Raw genomic sequence first — 21,366 nt, forward strand, 5'->3', positions numbered from 1 at the left:
CGCTCTAACCAACTGAGCCATCCGGCCGCCCATCTGGCAGCTCAGTGGCAGCTTATTGCCTTCAATCTACTTGTGGAGGGCGCAGCTCAGTGGCCCATGTGGGAATTGAACCAGCAACCCTGTTGTTGAGAACTCGCGCTCTAACCACCTGAGCCACCTGGCCGCCCTGTCATGCAGTTGTTGACCTTACCAGACAGCCCTCGTGGAAGGTGGCACTGACATTATCCACCCTCTGCTCTGCCCCCAGGCTGAGGGATTCTCAGTTCTTCAGAAAGGAGTAACCCTCTTCAGAACTTGCCTTCACGTGACCAGAGGGAGAGGGCCAGTCTGTGCCCGCAGACCTTGGCCAAAGGGCCAGGGTGGGGATGGCATCCCAGATGTTCATCTTCTGTTCTCAGCTCAGTGCTGACGTTCTATAAACTGCAGGAGGTTAATGTACAGCTTTGGTTTTCCAGACTAGAACTTTGAGGCCTTCCTAAACTATGTCGCACCCCCGACAAGTGGCTGTAAAAGCTCGTTGGTGGGGAGGTCTCTTGGGAGCATTGGAACTGGGGCCATGGTGGCCTGTTTCTCCTGAAGCTCTCAGAGTCTGTTCTCATTGTTTCCATGCTTCAATTCAGCAAGCGTTTGTAGAGGGGTCGTGGTAAGGAAGTGAGTGTCATTAGCTCAGGAGGAACCCATGAGTGAGACCTCCTACTCTGTCTTGAAGACCATTGCAGCCCAAGAAAAGGGCTGAATTAGAGACACATGCTGACATGCTGGCTCCTCTAATGAGGTGGAGAGGGCTGCAGAGGGCTGGGGGCTAATGGAGGACGGGAGGGGCTTCCAGGGGCGTGAGGTGGGGCAAGGCATGGATGAAACCGTTATGTGGAGTCTGGAAGGATGGGGAGAATTGCAGCAGGAGGTGATATGGGAGGGGTGGGGGTGGAGGGCAGTGTAAGGAAGGAGCAGTGTGTATGAGGTGGAGAAACAGCAAAGAAAAGGCCACCCAGAAGCTAACTGCTATTCTCCCCGGACCCACTTGCTGTCTGGTCAGTCTTTCCCGGCCTTGACCGTTTTTGAAGTAGATCAAACTAGGCATGAAACAGCCTCGATGTCCTTGTTGTTGTTGTTCCGGTTTGACCCAGAAAGAAGTAAGGCAGCTTACTGGGCAGCGTAGAGTGCAGACCTGTGGCCAACCCATGTGTCTGGCTGGCCTGAGGGCTCCCCTACAAAGGCCAGGGGACCGGAGGTGACCTGGTGACTGTGCCTTTTGCTGGCTGGCGCAGGGCTTCTGGTGCTGAAGGACTTGGGCATTCAGGTGGACCGCTACATTGCGTCGGAGGTGTGCGAGGACTCCATCACGGTGGGCATGGTGAGGCACCAAGGGAAGATCATGTACGTCGGGGACGTCCGCAGCGTCACGCAGAAGCATGTATGTCAGGGCCGTGGGACCCGTCCCGCCTCCCTTGTGTCCCTTGCACTCAGCCCCTGGGGGCAGCGCCAGCCCCCTTTCATTTTGTTCATTTATTCTTTTCTTTTGCCTGTTTTCCCCTCAAGCCTCTCTGCCGCTCTTCCATTTTCGTCCTGTCTCAAGAGGATAATGGGCAGATTAAAATGGGAGTCGGGGAGCTGGCCTTTGGGGGCTCAGGCTGCTCCCTGGTTAGTTTCAGGGCCCTTTTTAGTTGAGCAAGTTAGATTGCAACTTGCTTAGATTGCAGCTTTACCAGCCTCCATTCTTGGGGGCCCTGGTGGGGCCTTGCCTAAGTGGCCCTTTGCCCTTAAGTTATCTGTCTACTCCTGAAGGCAGCCTACTGGGCAGCGTAAGGTTTATTACTAGGCCCTCAAGAATCCTGAAGGGCATTTGAAGGGCACTCACATGGCCCAGACACCCTGCCCAAAGTGCGCAGAGCACAAGGTCCCTTCACATTCAGTTATCCAGCCAGGACCGCCTTCTCCCTGAGTGGCTGTTTTTCCTGCTGGCCTCAGAGATTATCCAGTTTGGTCCCTTCACTTTATTGTTTAGGAAACTGAGCCCAGAGGGCCTTAGTGACTGGCCCGTGGCTGCACAGTGTGCGTGTGCTTGTGTACACATAGTGTATGTACGAATGTGTGTGTGGTGAGCACACAAAGCCGGGTCACCGCTTGCCCATGCCACAGTACTTTTTTGCCAAAGTCACAGATAATTTCTCTTTTCCTTCCTGCCTCTGTCCCCGGACATCAGGCCCATCACAATACCTTTATCCTCCCAGATCCAGGAGTGGGGCCCGTTCGATCTGGTGATTGGGGGCAGTCCCTGCAATGATCTCTCCATCGTCAACCCTGCCCGCAAGGGACTCTACGGTAGGTGCTGTGCTCCCCCCGCCACCTCAGCTGGTGCTTCTGCACGGAGGTTTCCTACTCGGATATTTCTGCCCTGGGACAGCTACTCCCGATGACCCTGTCCTCCCTTGCCCTCCCTGTGCCCGAGCCACACCGCTGTCTGCAGACAGCCCAGCTGACGGCTTTCTCTTCCGCCTCTCAGAGGGCACTGGCCGGCTCTTCTTTGAGTTCTACCGCCTCCTGCATGACGCGCGGCCCAAGGAGGGAGATGACCGCCCCTTCTTCTGGCTCTTTGAGAATGTGGTGGCCATGGGCGTTAGTGACAAGAGGGACATCTCACGATTTCTCGAGGTATAGCCAGCACCCTTGGTTTGGCCAGCTCACTAATGGCTTCTACCTTGGACCGCCGCTTTATCCCTGTCTCGTCTGCATTGTGGAGCTGGGGACTGAGGACTTCCGCTTTGCAAGGGCTTCCCAGTTAGCCAGGGAGGAAGCATTGGCAGAGGCCCATTCTGGAAAGAACCCGTGGTCTCACTCTAAGAGGTGGTATTTGGGTATGGGCCTCAGAGCTTGGAGGACCTGACTGTTAAGAGGGTGGGGTGCCAGACTCCTGGGGCTGGGGTTCTGTGTGGTGTTTCATGGGGGAACCTTGGAGACGCCACAGTTGATTTTCCCGACCAGAGTGGCTTGTCCTCACTCCTTGGCATTGTGACGGATGCTTTATGACACCTGTGAAGAAAATGGCTTATCTCATAAAGTGGGTCCCAGCTTGGCTCTGAGCCAGGTTTGAGCCGTGCGCAGAGGATTTCTGCAGCCAGAGGCATTCTCAGCGTGGGCAGTCTGGGAGTTCAGCCCACGCTCTGGGTCTGAGGGTCAGTAACACCTCAAGTTTCTGTTCTGACTATGAATGCGAGTAGGTATCTTTGGCTCATAATCTGGACGTCCAGTGAACATGTCCACACTTGTTGGAACTTTCTTTCTCAAAGCCTCTGGGTGAACTACAGCTTTGTGGTCCAGTATGGTAGGCATCAGCCATGTGTGGTATCCAGAGAAACATTAAAATTCACACTCACTCACTTGACATACTCATTAGCCACCTGTAACTGGTGGGCTGATGGCTACTGGTGCAGATAAAGAATGTTACCCTCATCATAGAATGTTCAGTTGGACTGTGCCGGTTAGAATGTTCTGGTGAGAGCATGTGGAATGTGGCTAGGTTTAACTTGGGCTTTTCCTGGAGGCTTCATGCTGTCCCAGTGTGTGGACTCCTGAGAGAGAAAGAAGAGCCTTTGACGCTTCCAGGCCCTAAACTAGCAAAATTTCCTGGCACTATTTAATCATCATCTCTCTCTCGCTCATCTTTAATCTCTCCTGTTTTATAGTCCAACCCTGTGATGATTGATGCCAAAGAAGTGTCAGCTGCACACAGGGCCCGCTACTTCTGGGGGAACCTTCCTGGTATGAACAGGTTGGTGAGAGCTCCCGGGCCTGGGGTGGCTGCGGGTTGGTGTCTGCAGGCGGGACGGCGGTAGGCCGGCTCAAGGAGGGGATCGCTTTGGGCCAGCCTCCCCTGCTGATAAGCTTGCTGCTCTGCTGTGTTCTCCATTTCCTTCTTGAGGAAGAAGGGGAGTGGGTATAGAAAATACTTGCCTGACAAACGAATAACTAGTGGTTGAATGTAGGACCTTTAAAAGCACACTATTTATGCAAAAGAAGAGTCACCATGCTGCTGAGTTAAATAGTTGGTTCTCCTACATTGGTGATGTATCAAGAGTCAGTTGGGCCTTAGTCTCCTGAGGTTAAGTCGTAGAGGATGGGGTTGGGATGGCAAAGAGCTGCCCACAGCCCGGCCACATCCTGCCGCAGCAGAGGGCATCTTGAAGCAGCACCATGCAGGTTAGAGGGTCCTGCTTCACTTATTACCCACACACTTAGTTGGCTTCAGGTCGTGTGTGGGAAGGCTACTCTTTATTTAGGTTACACACGTAGAAAATTTCATTTCTTCAGTGTAATAATTGCATTATTAAAAATCCTATGAGGAGAAAGGAATTCCGATTGAGAGCGAGCAGTTCAAAAGCAGAGTGCGATTCAGCCACTCTAGATACCGCTTAGGGAGGGAAATAGTTTCCAGAATGTTTTGAATGTGGATTTTAAACCTCCTTGGTAATACCCTGTAAATTGGAAACAGCATTTAGCCTGGCCTCAGGTATCTCATCTCCATCTCTGCCATTAGCACGAAGTTGCAGGAACTCCCCCAGCCTCTACGCGTTCAGCAGAGCTGAACGAGATGGGAAAGAGATAGGTCAGTGGGACAGCTGACTTGAAAACACTCAGTGCCCCCCTAAAGTTCCCAAGATGGATGTGTGTAGTGGGAAAATGGACTGGCTTGTACATAGTCCAGTATTTTCATGGAGCCACTGTCTTCTGACAGATCTTGGTACTACGGGATTGTCCCCACCTGCTTCTTCCAAGTCTAAAATTCTAGACCTCTGAGTTTCCGGGAGGAGCAGGGGTACCAGGTGGGACCAAGTGGAGTGTGTGGGGGTCCGAAACAGAGGAGTCGGGAGGGGCGGTTGGAATGTGGGTCCCTGTGGTTTCCACACTGAGAGGATGGACCACTATGTGCAACCTTAAGTATTTTCAAATGGAAGAAAAGACCTGCGCTGAAGGTGATGATACTCGGTGATCTGGTCTGCCCTCTGAGAAGTCACACGTTCAGTGTCTCAGAATTTTAGTCTTCAGGGGAGTCTGCAGAATCTGAGTCGGGTTAATTGTATCTTTAAGGTAGACACTTCAGTGAATTTCGTCCAGTGTATACACCCATGTCATGGTCACCGTAGCCAAGATACACAACATGCTGTCCCCCCCAAGCTTGCTTTGCCATGGATGCTTTTAAAACTCAGTATATTTTAAAATAACTGATACAAAAGTACTAGGTTTTCCTCCTTCTGGGCAGGTGTTACCTGCTTATTTGTACTTTGAGACCACTTTCGAATTCACCTTTAAGGAATAATGTTCGGTGGTTTTGTGTCTGGATGGCTGTAGTGTGTGCACGTGTTCTGGGGGAGTTTGAAGGGCTTCCAACAGGTGTGGAAAACGGAGTCCCCTTTTGCTTACCCGTGTGAATCAGATGGCTGCTGGGTGTGTTCCTGTTCTCCTGGTTTCTGTTGTCACCTTCTCTTTTCTGCCTCCTAGGCCGTTGGCATCTACTGTGAATGATAAGCTGGAGCTGCAGGAGTGTCTGGAGCATGGCCGAATAGCCAAGGTTAGCCCCAGCGTCAGTGCCCTCTGCAGGGGGTTAAGGAGAAGGGCAGAGGACAGGATGAGGTCGAGCTGTCACCAGGGCTGTGTTCCGCCTGCCCTAGGGCTCTGTGCGGGCAGCTAGTGTGGAGAATGCGGTTTAGGAGGTGATACGGAGTCACGCACACAGTAGGTTCAATGGGAGGGTCCAGGGCAAAGCCTGGAGGGCCAGGAGAGAGATCAGAAGTCCTTGCTGGCCTTCAGCCGTTCTGGTCGAGCATCGCTTGCTGTCCCATGGGGGATGGACACTGAGAAATCTTTGCTGAGGGCCCTAGATCTTCTAGGGCTTTGTAATTTTTTGGCCAGGACCTATTTCATGAGCCTTCAGAGCAGACATCCTCCTGTGATGTGGAAACGCCGTTTCTCTCAGGAGAAACCTCCCAGAGTGAGTGCACCAGGCAGGCATCAGGTTCCGTGAGAGCAGGTGCCAGCACTGGGGTGTCTGCAAATCCCAGAAATGTGGCATCTTTTTGCCTGCAAGTCACTACACTTGTGAAAGAAGCAATTTTTAGAAGATTTAGGAAGGACAGCGGCTCGAGCTGCTACACCTCAGGTCCTTGGCCAGCGGGGTTAGACTGAAGATGGCCGGGTGACCTCAAAGTAGGAAGACAAGCAAGGCGGTGGGGTCTTCGGAGGCTCACGACTGGGGCCTTCGCCGGTCCCCTGGACGGACCAGGCCCTGGCGAGCGCCCGGAACACAGTGTACATGCATGACCAGCGAGTGATGCTCATTCCTCTTTCCTCGTCTTCTAGTTCAGCAAAGTGAGGACCATTACTACTAGGTCGAACTCCATAAAGCAGGGCAAAGACCAGCATTTCCCCGTCTTCATGAATGAGAAAGAGGACATCTTATGGTGCACTGAAATGGAAAGGTACCCCAGGCCGTGTGCAGGTGTCGTGGGGCTGTGTGTGTGTGCTGACTTGTCCTTGAGGCCGGGACCACTGTCTCTCCTGGCCAGACTGTGTCTTCCACGGATGTATGTGAGCAGTGGGTTTTCCCAGGCATTTCCCAACATGGCAGATTCCTGGGGATGGTCCTAAAGTAGGAGGCGTCTATCCATGATGTCTTGGCTCTCAGAGGTCCTGTGAACCCCAAGGAGACATGGCAGCTACAGGAGCTTCCTTAACGCGAGCTGCTCGTTTTACGTACCTTACAAACCAGGACAGCACAGGGCCAGGTGGGCCTTACAGCCTGAGCACCGTGGACTCACGGGCTAGATGACCTCCTCCTCAGTGTTACTGCGATTTAGCCAAAGAGACCGTTGACAAACAGTCAGAGTCAACAGGAACTCCTGGAACGTTTGAAGTCGGGCAAGAGTCCCCTTTGTAGGGTTTCCACCCCTCTGGTGAGGAAGGTATTAGGGATGTATTGTTAGGACTTAGACTTCCGATACCCACGGTGGATCTAATCTAAAACACCTGTCCTCCTGCAGGTGTTTTTCACAAATACTAACTTTGTTTCTACTGTGCGATAAATCTCTAGGCTGTGATTGTCTTTCCTTCAAATCCACCGAGTAGCGGGTTGCCCGAGTCTTGAATTGGTTATAAAGGACGGAAGATTCGGCAGAATCCCACAGGCCAGCGCTCACCCCTGCCCTCTGCCTTTTCTCCCCAGGGTGTTTGGCTTCCCTGTCCACTATACCGATGTCTCCAACATGAGCCGCTTGGCGAGGCAGAGACTGCTGGGCCGGTCGTGGAGCGTGCCGGTCATCCGCCATCTCTTCGCTCCGCTGAAGGAATATTTTGCTTGTGTGTAAGGGACATGAGGGCAAACTGAGGTAGTGACACCAAGTTAAACAAACAAACAAAAAACACAAAACACAATAAAACACCAAGAATGTGAGGATGGAGAGAAGTATCAGCACCCAGAAGAGAAAAAGGAATTTAAAACAAAAACCACAGAGGCGGAAACACCGGAGGGCTTTGCCTTGCAAAAAGGGTTGGACATCATCTCCTGATTTTTCAATGTTAATCTTCAGTCCTATTTAAAAACACAACCAAGCTCTCCCCCCGCCCCCCCACCTCCTTTATTTTTTTGGTCAAACCTTTTGTTTTCTCTTTTCAGAGGGGTTTTCTGTTTGTTTGGGTTTTTGTTTATTGCTGTGACTGAAACAAGAGGGTTTATTGCAGCAAAAATCAGTAACAAAAAATCGTAACAATACCTGGCAGAGGAAAGATGGGAGAGACAGAAAAAAGGAAATTCTTTAGAAATCTATATTGGTATTGGATTTTTTTTTTTAAACTATATATTTTTGTTGTTGTTGTCTCTAGCCTGATCAGATAGGAACAAAGCAGGGGACAGAAAATAGAGACATTCAGGCGGCAGAATTCCCTCCCAGCCACTGAACTGTCTTGCTAGCACCATTCCTGGTCACGCAAAACAGAACCCAACTAGCAACAGGGAGACGAGAACATCACACAAGACCCTTTTATACAGTATTTCAGGTGCCTACCACACAGGAAACCTTGAAGAAAATCAGTTTCTAGAAGCCGCTGTTACCTCTTGTTTACAGTTTATATATATATGATAGATATGAGCTATATATATAAAAGGTACTGTTAACTACTGTACAACCCGACTTCATAATGGTGCTTTCAAACAGCGAGATGAGTAAAAACATCAGCTTCCACGTTGCCTTATGTGCAAAGGGTTTTAATCAAGGATGGAAAAGAGGGAGATAGCTTGCGGGTGAAGCACTACCAAGGTGGGGTTTCCTCCCTTGGTATTAACGAAATGAAGGAGAATTTGGGAACAGTGTTTTCCTGCTTCTCCCTGCCAAAAAGGGGGGGTGAGATGAGGTGGTCGGGACGGTGGACAGCTGAGAGTGGAATTCATCCAGGCTCACATAATAACCTTTAGATTTTTTTTCAAAAAGGAGACTCCCTCAGCAAGATGGCAGGTTAAGGGGTCTTCATTCCCAGTTTCTCAACATTAGCTGAACCGAGGAGGGCTCCTCGTGGTGGGATCAGAAATAATCCAGAGTGTGGGCAAGTGACAGTAAAACCCCACCTGGAGCAAATAAAAAAACATACAAAACGTACTGGTGCTTGCCTGTTAAAGTCGCCTTTTGTGTGTTCTTTTATGAGGCCCCACCATCCACCCTCTGCACAAAGGCGGCTTCCAGCCCCTGGAATGTGATGTTTTTGGTCATCTCCAACGGCTGCAGTTTTTTACTGGGAGGCTGATGACACCTTTTGTTATAATTATTCTTATGGTTCTGGTTATAATTCTGTTTGTTTTCAGATTTTCTTTAAGAAAACAAAAACCCACCCTCCCCTCCTTTTAGGTTTCAAACCAAGGTGCGGGGAGCAGGGTGCTTCTAAGTCAGTGGTGGTCCTGGTGCCCTGGTTCCCTACCCCTCGGGCCAGGTGGGCCACCAGGTGCAGCGATAGCTGGGCGGCCGGGGAGGGTCCCCGGCCCGCCTTCCGGTGCATTGCTCTTCTCTTCTACTTCCCCTCCTCAAGTCGTGTGTCAGGGCTGGAGGGAGGACTGGGCCATCTCTCTCCTCGTGTGTGTGATTGGAGTGGTGTGTATTTCTTTTCTAGTGCTTGGTCTGATGATAGCTGTGCTCTTACCTCGAGTCAGCAGCACCTGGAGCCCCAAGTGCATGACACTTGGTTCCACTTCCTACCGAGGCGAGCAGCCTGGCGTTGGCGGTAGGCGGGGACGGCATTGGCGGCTCCAGGGTGAGGGCCCAATGGGCAGATGCTTGCCTGGATAGATGGGGTGTAGATATGTGGCATATAGAGATATATATTTTATAATGGGAGGGGGGATGGCACCTCCTGGGACCGGCAGGGCTGGGAGGTGTGCTGTCAAGCACATGGTCCCAAGTTCGCATCCCTAGAAAGATAGGGCCTACGGTGATAGGCGCTATATAAATACATAGATAGGGTCATGTATAAGAAATATTATGTAGTGGGGTGCGGAGGGAGGGGGCTCGTGCTGAGCCTCAGGTCCCACTGCAGACAAAAGCCCCACACCAGTCAATCAATCCCACACGCATCCACAGGAACATTTCTAGACCGTTGCATAACAAATGCACTCACGCGGCCAGGGAGCACCCGCACGACTCTCCCCGGATTCAGGACTTGGTGGAGTCAGGCCCTGCAGCTCTTTACCTCTGTTGCCCTGATTGCAGGTAGACTGTCAATCCCAGAAGTTGCTAGGTGCTGAAGGCAGGAAAAGGAGGAGGTTTTATTTTAGCAGGTGCTCTCCTCTAGCAGGTAGCGTTCTCTCTCTTTTGCCCCTGGTGATGTCAAAAGATTCTTCTGTTAGCAACCTGTGATACTGACCTGCAACTCTAGGCACCAGTCAAGTCAGCCCTCCGCTCCCCCTACCTATTCTCCCCCCACCAAAGTATAATTGACACCCAGGTCTGTCTTGGCCAAGGGGCTTCCATTCAAAATAAATCAATGGGACGGTGAACCTCATGTTTTGAATAAAGCAAATTAGTATTTGGTGACAAAATTAAACCAAGGCTTTGAATCCCTTGCTCATTGCTCAGGAGTAAGCTCACTGCTGGTGGCCAGTCTCCCATTCCTTTTAGGGGTGCTTAGTTCTGGACTCCAGTCTACTAGTTTCCTTGTCAGATTGGCGTTGAAGGTCACACCCAGTTGCTTCCTGCCAGCTCTGCCACACGGTGGCAGGCGGCAGGCGGTGATGGTGGGCCCCCAGGGGGCTGGAGTGCTTAGGAGAGGGGGGATACCTCCACCCTCCCTGTCTGGAGTCCCTCTACCCAATTGTGGCGCTCACCCCGTCCCCTCTGCTCCAGCCAGGCTCCATCTCCCTGGCCTGGAGTCCACCAGCACCACTCCAGGAAGGCTGGGGGGAGGACGGCTGCCTCAGGCAGTCCAAGGTGCTCCCTCCCCCGCTGGCCAGCCCCTGTGGGGGGACAGTTTGGGCCTTTCTCTGCAGACCTTCAGCTCTCTGGGCTCTCCTAGGCCTTCGTCCACTGCTTATGTGAAGGGGTTTGCCTTTCCCAAAGGCCTGAGCTCCCCCCAAGGGGTGGTGTGAGGAAGAAAAGTGGTAGCCAGTGGTAGCCAGGGACGTGGCAGGCCTGAGGATTAGTGCGGACAGGCCAGCTTCCCAGAGGACGTTCCTTGGTGGCTGGTTGCCCGGCCTAGCAACCTAACCAGGTGCCCCTCGCAGGAATGAGTTAACGATTACCAGCTTTTCTTCTAGCCAACCTGTGGGCTCAGTCCCACAGTAGAACTTGGTGGGGTGCAGGGGACTTGGGGAATGTGCCGACTTGGCCATGCCAGGATGCCCTTAATCCACGTCCGATCTTAAGGGGCTGGCTTCTGGGGACAGGTACCCAGTCACCTAAAGGGGAGCTGTGGTTCGACAGGGCCATCCTAGGATTAAGGTGGGGATCGTTACACTTGCTGTGGAGGAGGCTGAGGGTAGAGGCAGTGGAGCAGGAGAAACTAAGGCCTAGGGAAAATTCTGGAGTGTGTGCCCAGTGAGATTCTTTCTAAAGAACAGGCCCATTTACCCCTGGAAACAGGCTTCTAGGGACTGAGGATGATGCCCCTACTTACTGCAGGTGCCAAGTGGAGTGTGGTGCCAAAGAGGTCTGTGGCTTGTGTTGGGGCAGTAGCGGGGGACTCGTGCCAGGGTCACAGCCGTCGCCTGCCGGCCTGAGAAGGACGCTGGTCTCCAGCAGGTGGCTGCTGAGCCCGGTGGGCCTCAGGCTGGCTGGTGCTAACCCCCTTCCCTGTGACTGGGAAACAGCTGGGGGAGCAGCCCGTGAGGTTTGGCAGCAGGGAGGGGTCTTGCAATTGGCAGATGACGTTAGTGTGTTACGATCCGTTTTTCTCTCTAGACCGCAGAACCTTCTTCTGTTGGACATCCTGTGAGAAATTGGCAGAAGAGCTTCCAGGACCTCTTAGCTTTGGGGACAGGCCTGGCAGTACTTGGCTGGTGGAGATGCCCATGTGAATTGTGGTGGGTCACTAAGGTGCAGGTTGGGACGGGCAGACTCAGCAGGAAGGAAGGCCGTTGGACATTGAACTAGTCTAACAAGGGCTGGCTCCTTGCTCTTCCCGCTTAGCTGGCAATACTGGGGAAGCTTAGGTGGGAGAGACCCGCCATCTCTGCAGCAAGGTCCATAAGAGCAAGGGAAAGAATCATTCAGAGGGGCCATGGAAATGTGCAGCAAGACCGTAATCAGTAGTTTTCATACCTTTATATATAAGTATATATAAAGTGGATGCTGGAGGCGGTTTTGAATTTCTGTTGCTGTCCTGCTTGGTGCAGAGTTGCTGTGGCACTGGTGTCTTTCAGAAGCGTCATTTGTCTGAAACTTGCAGTAGCCCCCTGGAGCTGTTGGTTAGGGCCGTGGGGCCTGCCAGGCAGTGAGAGCTGAAGAGGGCTAGCTGTTTGCTTTGGTCAGGGGAGCAGCAGAGCCAAGATTCTGGTGAAAACTGAGTTTCTAGCCAGGCCCCATTTTGATCCAAGAGATAAGGAATCTGAATTTGTCATCTGGCATTGACTAGTCAGGTTGTTCCCAGTCCTTATGATTAGAGGTGACACTGGAGTTGTCCTGTCCTCTGGTGGGAAGCAGCTGAAGCCTTTCCTCCAAGGCAGGATGGGAAAGGTGTTATGGAAACCTAGCTTGGAACGAGCATGGCCCTCCCACCATTCCCTGCAAGTGTTTGGAGGATCTGGGAAGAAAGAGAATAAAGCATGGACTCCACTGTTCTGGCAGAAGCTCTCAAATCTTTACATTTTGGTAAAGGAAGGCTGGGGTCTTTGGGGAGTGAGGGCAGCCCGTCCTGTACCTGTGTGTTGCAGAGACCCAGCTGAGGTGGCCTGTGGTTGGTGACCTCTTGCTCACCGTTGACCCTAGGCAGTGGAGTTTGGGGGAGGGGGACAGCAGATGAGGAAAAGAATAGAAGTCTCTGCTAGTCGTGACTGGCTCAGTTGCCCCAAACGGAGACCTGTGCGCTCCTGTAACTGGAAAACTCCCCCTCGAGGGGCCTGGGAGGGTGGCTTTCTCAACCCCCAGTCTGGTGGCCTCCAGCCCCGCACCTGAGGAGATGAGCAGGGATTGAAAGCCTCACCTTAGTCCCATTTCACTCACAGACTGATTTGGTTGCACAGACCTAGAATTCAACAAACAGCAACAACAACAAAAAAAAGGCCGAAATTCCTTAGAATACGCAGAGGGAGGAGGTGACTCAACAAGGTGCTAAAACATTTTATTAAAAATATATATTGTTAAATTAAGTCTGCTGTCTGGACAATGACTGTTTGTTTTGTTTTCTTGTAGTGGAGTTTAAAAGAGACTATTATTTTACTCTGATATATTATTATTAAAAAGGCATTTTAACTTTGTACTTGAAAACTAAATGAGCGATTTCATGTGTTTTAGCTGAGGCATTGAAGTAGCGGGTGCTTACTTATTTGTGGGAAATCATGTATTCATACTGAAGAATAAACTCCGTAGCTGATTTGGTAATAACTTTTACTGTTACAGACGATTTCGCTTTGACCCCGGCGGCAGAGCACTTTTACTCCACATTCCACGCAGCTAAATGCAGGATTTAACTCCCCAGATCCTTCCCTTCCCAGCCCTCTTCCCTTTCTCTTCAGTTCCTCTTTTTTCCTTTTTTTTTTTCTCCTGGTTCCAGCATCCTTTCACCACTGTATTTTTTTTTTTTTAGGGTTGCTTCTCTATTTATTGACAATAATAATGTACATTTCACAGTCTGGTTCTGGGACATCCAGGGAGGGGCGCGTGCAAGGGGGCCCTGAGTGGGTCCCCACCCCCGCTCTCCGGTGTTCTGTTGTATCTCTGTGTAAGTGATGCTCGTGACATAGCTGTTTATGAAATAATTAAAGAGGTCAATGCGTACAGCAGATGTAGAAAGTCTGTCAGTTCCGCCTTCATCACATTTTTTTTTTTTTTGTGCCCAGAAGAATATAATAAAGCTCCTTTCTAATGTACTTGTGCTGGAGAACACTTGAATAAATGGACTGTTTTTGTGCAAAAAGAAAAATGGAAAAAGCACCGTAATAATGTCCTTTTGTCCTGCGTCTCCTTTCCCCTGACATAACTGTTCACAGCCTTCTCCAAGGGGTTAAGTACTAGCGCTGGGTCCCGACAGTGCAGTTCCTCCCTTTCAAACATCGCCTGCCTGAGCGTTCACTAGGGACTGTGAACTGGGTGGGGAAAAGGACAGTTTGATTGATGTGAAGCTTCAGGATAAGTTATTGTGAGACAAGTTTGCTGGAAAAGCGAATTCTGTCCTGGGCAGAGTGGTCGAAGTTTTCAGACTAGAGTGGGGAGAGGAGAGGGCTTTGTGCCAGTATCTTGTCAGATGAGGTGGTGGGCTTTGGTTGTGGGCAGCACTGACCTCTGTAGGGGGCTCTCCAACACACAAAGGTGTCCAGACGTGAGCAACCCAGCGGTGGGCAGTCTGGACTGTGCAGGGACCTTATAATGAACCCAGGCATTTGGCCTAAACATGGGAAAATTGAGAGATGTTTGCAAACACAGGGCAAGTCCAAGGGGCTGGGATTATTCTGCGTAGTTCAATGAGGAAGGCAGAAGTGGGGCCAGGTGGCAGAAGTCGGCCTATTTCAGCCAAGCATAAGGAAAATCCTTTTTCACCTCTGGCCAATAGTGCAAGGGGCCGTCCAGAGGGCAGGGAGCCCTGATTAGCTAAGAAGTGGTGGATAGCCATGTGGGGGTACTGTGGCCTTCCTGGAGACCCCAAGTCTGGGTTCCTCTCCCTGCCTGGCCCCCCCTCAGAACTGTCTTGCAAGTGGATGGTGCCTTGTGGTTTGAAGAGCCGTTCATACACAGTGCCCCTTCATTCTCATGATTCTTTCCCTGGCTGTCACTAGTTCCCTGTCCCCACCATCTAAGAGACTGAATCGGAATGCACATAAAAATAGGAACTTCCTACTCCATCTCACTCTAAGACCCCGGACATTCTGTGCTGCATTTGTTGTCCTAAGTGCCAAACAGGTCCGTTCAATGGTTTCTTTCTTTAAGGAGGGAGGGTTGGTCAAGGTTTCTTGCCCACATTGAACTCGGGGGAGGTTTAGGATTGCACCACTTTGCTGGCAGCTTTGAAAGAAATTATAAGAGGAAATTTTGAGAAAAAATAAAAGGCTTTTTTTTTTCATGGGCACTTTTCTTTACAAAATTGTAAATGTACATTTAACTTTATCTGACTTTTTTCTCAATATTTTTCAGTGTTGATGTAGAATTCCTTTTTTTTTTTAAATGGCTACATGGCGTTTTCTTGTTGGATGTCTGTTTCTATATATATGCATTTATTTTAGCTATAAATAGAGCTGCAATAAATATCTGTGTTGGCGTTTAACCCCCTATAGTTTGTATTTTTTTCCTTAAGATACACTCCCAGAAATGAGACTTATTGGGGCAAAGTAGATGAACATTTTGGTTAACTCCTGACACATTTGCCTGATTTCTTCCCAGTGGTCAACACAGATAGCTCATCTTTAGTTCAGAGACTCTCAGTTCGGAAAAAAACAAACAAAAATGTAGTCCTCAGTTTGGCCAGTTCAGAAACGTGTTAATCTCAGCGGGGAAGTAAAGACTTAAGACTTTTTTTTTTTGAGAAGCAAGAGGTGGAAACAACACTACTTGATCTCTAAGTTTTGATAATTAGCTCACCTGGTGTGCCTACCTGGGGGAAGCCTGGTGGGGGATGGAATTCAGACCAAATCTTAGAGACTCTGGTTCAAGGTTAAGGAGAAATGGGTGCCCTGGAGCTCTGAAAGCCAGGTGTCATCTGAGCTGGGAATGGTCTGTCCAGAGCCTAAGGGAGGGCACTGCTGGGGCCATTTCATTCATAAAAACCACCCTGTGAACGTCCAGGATTTGAACACCGGTCATTTGGTAGTAGAGGTGTAGGGAGAGACAGGGAAGAGTCAGGGCTGGACAGTTATGAAGTGAGGGGGTCCCCTGCCCACTGAGACTGCCCAGGAGGGAAGGAGGTACCACACACCACCAGGCCTAGGCTTGTGGGTTCAAGAGAAACGTCCTTGGGTTCAGCAAGTTTGACTCGGTAGGTCAAGTGGAACAGAGGAGGGAGGGAGACGAGGCTACTTGGGAGCTGGCTGGTGGAGAAGCCAAAACCATCCATAGCAGGGCCCGAGGCGGCAGCCATGTCGGTGTAATTCCTGGGGCATGTGGGTGTTAGGTGAGGGGCTGCAGCGAGGGGAAGAGAGTGTATGGAAATGGGGACATAAGGAAGTCATATGCAAGGGGTTTGGGGCTTCCCTGGGACAGCCTCCCCAAAGACCCTTTCTGATGGGTCCCAATAGATTTTAAAAGGCCACAGCCCATTCACCTCAGGGGCACTTTTCCCTCCACTCATCTGGGATGTATGAGGGGCTGCAGCTGGGTTGGAAGGAACGTGCCTGGAGACTGGGGAGGTTATAGACAGAGGCCCCTGAGAGATACACCATTAAAACAGCCATCTTCAGAGCTGGATTCAAATCTCAGTCAACCCCTTACTTTCAAGCCTGAGGTCCCAGGTGTCCTGAACTGTGTCAGAAGAAAGACCATGGCATTCGAAGGAGCCCCATCCAAGTCCTGTGTGACCTTGGGCAGGTTAGCCACCGGTCTTGAGCCTCCATCCTCTCCTTGGAAAGCTGGCTTTGGTTTTCTTGAGAAGCACGTGGCTTCTGGATCTGGGGAGGGAAGGAGCCCTGCTTGTGGAGACACCGCCCTGTGTCCGTTGCTGCGTTCAGGGCTTTGGCCAAAGTGGCACATTGGGTGGAGGGCGGGAACTTCGGGGCCTCTGGGGATGCCTGGGCCCTGAGGGAATCACAAAGCCCACACTTGGCCGGGGAAAGGAAAAATACCAGCAGAGCGAAAAATTCCCTCTGTCTCTCGCTTGCTGGCCATGACTGCTCGTGTAACAGCCACACGAGCCTTACTGATCTCCTGGGTGCTGCTGGCCCAGCGTGAGGACTTCCGTTATTCCGTCTTTCCTCCCCCGACCCACCCCTCTTGCCTGTCTCAGGAGAGAGCTGCTCTGCTCTGCGGGGCGATCTCGCCTCCACCAGCTCGGAATCCCACTCTACCCGTCTGTTCACGCGGCCGTGGCTCCCTCTGTCTGGCACCATCAATTTCTCCACTCTATCCCCCACCCCCGCACCTCCCCAACATTTCCGTAATGGCACCCTTTCATCTTAAACACATACTGTCCTTTGACTCCCCTCCAGATGCCTTATTTCTCTGCTCCACTTGACAGCAAAACTTGAAAGCACTGCCTGTATTTGACAGCTCTGGTTTCTCACTTCCCGTTCAACTCCACCCACCTGGCAGGGCCTGCACCCATCATCCCACGTGATCGCTCAGGAGCTGGGGCCTCGGGTGACTTCCCTCCTCCCTGACACCCCTCCCTGGGCTCCCGGCATCATACCCTGTGTTTTCCTGCCCCACTGGGTCCTTCACTCTTCCTATTCTCTAAATGTTGAAGGGCTCCAGGGTTCCCACCCCCGAGTTTTCCCAGAGGCCCAGGTTCATATAGCCACCTGCAGCTGACAAGAGTTACTGAACTTCCCATGGGTCCAGCCTTGTGCCAAGTTCTTTATATGCAGTCTCGTTTAATTCCCATGCAAAGGCTTTGTACCCAGGTAATTGTGTCCCTTTTACAGATGGGAACATTGAGGCTCTCGAAGATTATGTAACTTTCCAGATAGAAGATGGAAACAGGTGCCATCTGACATCCCAGCCGACTGGACTGTTTCCATCTTCCAGGTTTCCTCCTCAAAAGGAGCATCTGCCCAGTGTGTGGAGGGGGTATGCCTGTGGTCTCAGGGCAACTTCTACACTGAAGAGAGTGGACCATAGCTTTTTAACAAAATTAATGGAACATGACTCGCCTCCATTCTAAAAGTATATTAATTGCACCAAATTTTAAAATAACCAAAAAGAAAAAAATATTTATCATCCCATCTCCCAGAGATAATTGTCATTGGAATTTGTTTCTCTATTTTTCTTTTGCATTAGATTCATTTAGAATTTTACTAATTTAAAATTGTATGATTCATTACTGTCTTGTTTGTAATTACTAATAGTGAGAACTCACTCTGTGACGGATCATAACTGTGTTAACAGGTGACTGTGAACATTTCCCCACGTTACTATTCATTGAAAACATCATTTTTAATGGCTGCATACTATTCCATCCCACAGATGTACCATGATTTATTTAACCCATCCTCTGTTTTTGGACATTTGTCTTGTTTTCCTGTCTTTTATTTGCAGGGTGCTGTTATCGACCATGCTGACGTGAATGAGAATTCTATCACGTTCCTTCATTAATCAGCATCCTTTTAATGTATTTTTGTAAAACACACACACACACACACACACACACACACAAATAAAAAAAATACAGCATAATCAGGAGAAAAGCAGCAGAGAAGAGTGTGATGGCAGGGGTGTGGTGGGCTCGGGTAGAACATGCACGTGTTCTTTAAAAAAACATTCTGACATGATAAAATTGTATAGAACTAAATGCACCGACACACAATAAAATTGGGGAAATCTGAATGAGGTTGGTGGATTATATCACTGTCAAAGCCTGGTTTTGCAAGATGTTACCATCTTGAAGGAAACTGTAAAAGTGGGATCTCTCTATATTATTTCTTACAACCGCATGAGAAATCTATAATTATCTAAATAAAACTTCAGTTAAAAAGAAGCAATTCAGAAGGAGCTGTGATCCACAAGTATGTACCATTTGATGGTAAACCGTTTTTCATTAAGATTATATTATAAACATTTCCCATGTTTTTACAGCCCTGGCAGTAGTCACTTAATGGCTGCACACCATTCCATCTTCTGGGTGTAAAATTGTTTACTTAACCATTCTCCTTTACTAGGTTTTAGGTTGTTTCCAATTTTTAGCCACTGTCAAATAATGCCATTATTGTGCGTAGAACACTTATTCTTTTGAACTATTTCATCAGGATAAATTCCCAGGGAGTGGGGTTACTGGACATAAGTTGGATGGAACTTTGTGGCCATATTATGTATTATTAATTTAATATTATGATACCTTTATTATTATTGCCTTTGCTAGCATTCACAATTGGCCTTTTCCCAAGCCAGCAAAAATTCTCTGCTGTGCCTTTCCACACTGAGATTTGTGGGGTGGGAAACAAGGAACCCCCCCCCCCCACCCGTTTCTACCTACACAATGTCATCTGGGATTTGAGTGGCAGAATGCAGGGGCAGCAAAGTTCAGCTAGAGGAGCTGTCACCGGCATCACCCTCCCACGGGACCTTGGCGGGCGTCCTGGGACCTCACTGACACGGGTGGAGCCCACCACCTTCTCCCCAGCAAGACTAAAGCAGCAGAGGCTGGGGTAGGGGAGGGGGGGCGACTTTTCCGAAAAACAGAGCAGCATTTGCTCACCCTTCCGGCTCTCCTTTCAGATTGGCAGAAAGCCTTTTCTAGAACACGCTGGATTCCGTTAAAAACAGTTGTGAAACCGCTGCGTCCCTTGGGCGCCCGGTTGGGAGGGCGCTGGGTGACAGGCTCCCATTTCTTGGGGGCGATCGCCGCCGGGGAGGCGCAGCAGGGCGAATCCTGGGCCGCCTCTCTTCTAGAGCTTTCTGAGGGCCTCTGTGTCACTCTTCCGGAGTCCGCCACCGCCGCGCGTCGCGGAGGTCGCAGACAAGGGCTTGAAGCGCGGGGTAGGGCGGCCTCGGAGACGCCACAGCCGTCCTGCGTGACTGCGAAGGCGCTGCGGGGTGGCGCGGGCCTTCGCCCACTGGTGGTGTGTTGTTTGATTTTATTTTTAATATTTTATTTTTAAATTTTAGTTTATATTTTGTTTTTAAAATTTTGTATTTTATTTTAAAATCGTATCTTATATTTGACTTTATTTTTATATTTCATGGTACTGTTTTTTGTTTTGCTTTGTGTTCTTATTGTATTTTATTTTTAATTTAATTTTCTTTTTAAATTTAAATTTAAAAAATGTTTTTGCAGTTAAGATTGCCAGGTAAAATACAGGATGCCCAGTTAAATTTGAATTTCAGATAAGCAACAGATAATTTTTTTTAGTGTAAGTATATCTTGTTTGGTATGTCCCATTTGGTATAAGTATGTCCCAAGTATTCTGTCCTGTATTTTTATTTAAAGCTGGCAAAGCTGTTTGCGGTCAAAAGCCTTCTTTGGAGAAAAGCTGAATGAAAACCCTAATACCTAACAGAGAAAGTGAAGCAGCAGTTCGTGTCAAATTGCATTGGGGCAGGAGTGTGGGGGTCACCCAGGTGCACACAAGGAGCCCCAATGAACAGAACCCAAGTACCCAACCTGTCCTACAGGGCGGAGCTTCCTGAGGGCAAGATAGAGTCACAGCAGTAACCAGCCTACAGTCACTGTCCCTGACCCCCAGGATTTTAGAAGGGAATCAACTGGCACCGGCAGAGGGAGCCATGACCTCTGCACGTTGTATTTTTCCCAACCATGACTGACACACATCTTTGAAAATGTCCTTCAGGCTCCTATCCTGCCAGCGACAAGCTCCGAGAGTGAGGCTTAGGTTGGCCACTGCGGGATCTGGGCAAGCCACTGACACCTCAGTGTCTCCATTTGAGAAATGGGGCTGTTGCCGGGTTTACACAAGATGAGTGATGTGAGAAGTGCCTGGTGAACTGCAAAGCACAGACACCCTACTACATGCCTGTAATTCCTCCTGTCAGCTTTACTGTGCTATAATTCACAAACCATGGCACTTATCCATTCTAAGTAGACAATTCACTGAGTTTCAACCTGTTAATGGTTGTGTGATCACTACAATGACAAATATTCCCCTCCACCCCCCGCCTTTTTTACATCAACAAACATTTGTTGAGCCCTTGTGCCCTAGGATGTGCCAGGTACTCTGGGCACAGAGATGGAAGCCACAGCCCTTCCTTAAGGAACTCAAGTCTGGTAGAGAAGATAGACCACACACAGACCTGGGTGAGAAGCAGCACCAGGGCGTCAGGGGGGTCCACTGAGGTATGAGGTCACTACTATGACTTAAGTCCCTGGAGTGTTGCACAGTCTGCGGCCGCTAACCCAGCCTCGCCAGCTGCTCAGTCCCGTCCTGCAAACAGCTTGCTAGGTCTGTGCACACCTACACCCTCTTTTCTCCTTTTTTATCTGGCAGAAGCTCATTCCTCTTCAGGCTTCAAGGCCCAATGCAGATGTTGCCTCCTCTGCGAACCCATCCTGTCTTTCCTGGTGGTTCTAAGACAAACCTGCAACTCCCTACTCTATGGATTTGGGGCTGACAGGTGCTGAGGTTTAGAGGGACGCCCAGCTGGAAGGGCAGCAGGGTTGGCCAGAGAAGGATCACTTCCTGTAAGCAGCAAGTACAAAGGGCAGGGCAAGGAGGGTGGGGGCCAGGGCTCCAGGCTGTAGGGGGAGTCTGAGCATCCTTTCTCCTGGACCGGGTCCGCCCAGTCAGAAGAGTTTGTCGTCCTTTCCTGCTGGGCAGGTACCAGGGTTTGGCTGGATGGAGTGAATGGTGGAGGAGGTAGGTGGTGCACCTGCCAGGAGGGGGGCCTGCGTGCATACCCTTCCAGATCTGGGGTAGGTGGTACCCATTCAAATCCTTCTTCAGCAGGTGCCTAGCAGGCTCCCATCTGGTGCTGTGGCTTGTACCTGTGAGGGTGTGTGTGTGTGGGGCGGGCGTCGGTGAGCAGAGCCTGCTCAAATCCTGCCCTCCTCCTTGAGGTGCCCCCAGGCTCTGTGCCTTTCTCTGCA

At 50.2% G+C, this 21,366-nt stretch overlaps 1 protein-coding gene across 2 annotated transcripts in view; it reads left to right on the forward strand.

Annotated features, from left to right (window-relative positions):
- The window catches only part of DNMT3A (DNA methyltransferase 3 alpha), a 101,996-nt gene extending 88,404 nt beyond the window's left edge, over window positions 1-13,592 (forward strand). For both annotated transcript variants that reach the window (XM_081069047.1, XM_081069046.1), the window contains exons 17-23: window positions 1,269-1,414; window positions 2,232-2,322; window positions 2,504-2,652; window positions 3,684-3,769; window positions 5,497-5,566; window positions 6,355-6,473; window positions 7,217-13,592. In XM_081069047.1, the coding sequence (XP_080925173.1) occupies window positions 1,269-1,414; window positions 2,232-2,322; window positions 2,504-2,652; window positions 3,684-3,769; window positions 5,497-5,566; window positions 6,355-6,473; window positions 7,217-7,358 (803 nt within the window). In that variant the 3' untranslated portion in view covers window positions 7,359-13,592. The remainder of the gene's footprint in view (window positions 1-1,268; window positions 1,415-2,231; window positions 2,323-2,503; window positions 2,653-3,683; window positions 3,770-5,496; window positions 5,567-6,354; window positions 6,474-7,216) is intronic.
- Window positions 13,593-21,366: the final 7,774 nt, after the last annotated feature.

This window comes from Rhinolophus hipposideros (assembly GCF_964194185.1).
Source record: "Rhinolophus hipposideros genome assembly, chromosome: 12".
NCBI lineage: Eukaryota > Metazoa > Chordata > Mammalia > Chiroptera > Rhinolophidae > Rhinolophus > Rhinolophus hipposideros.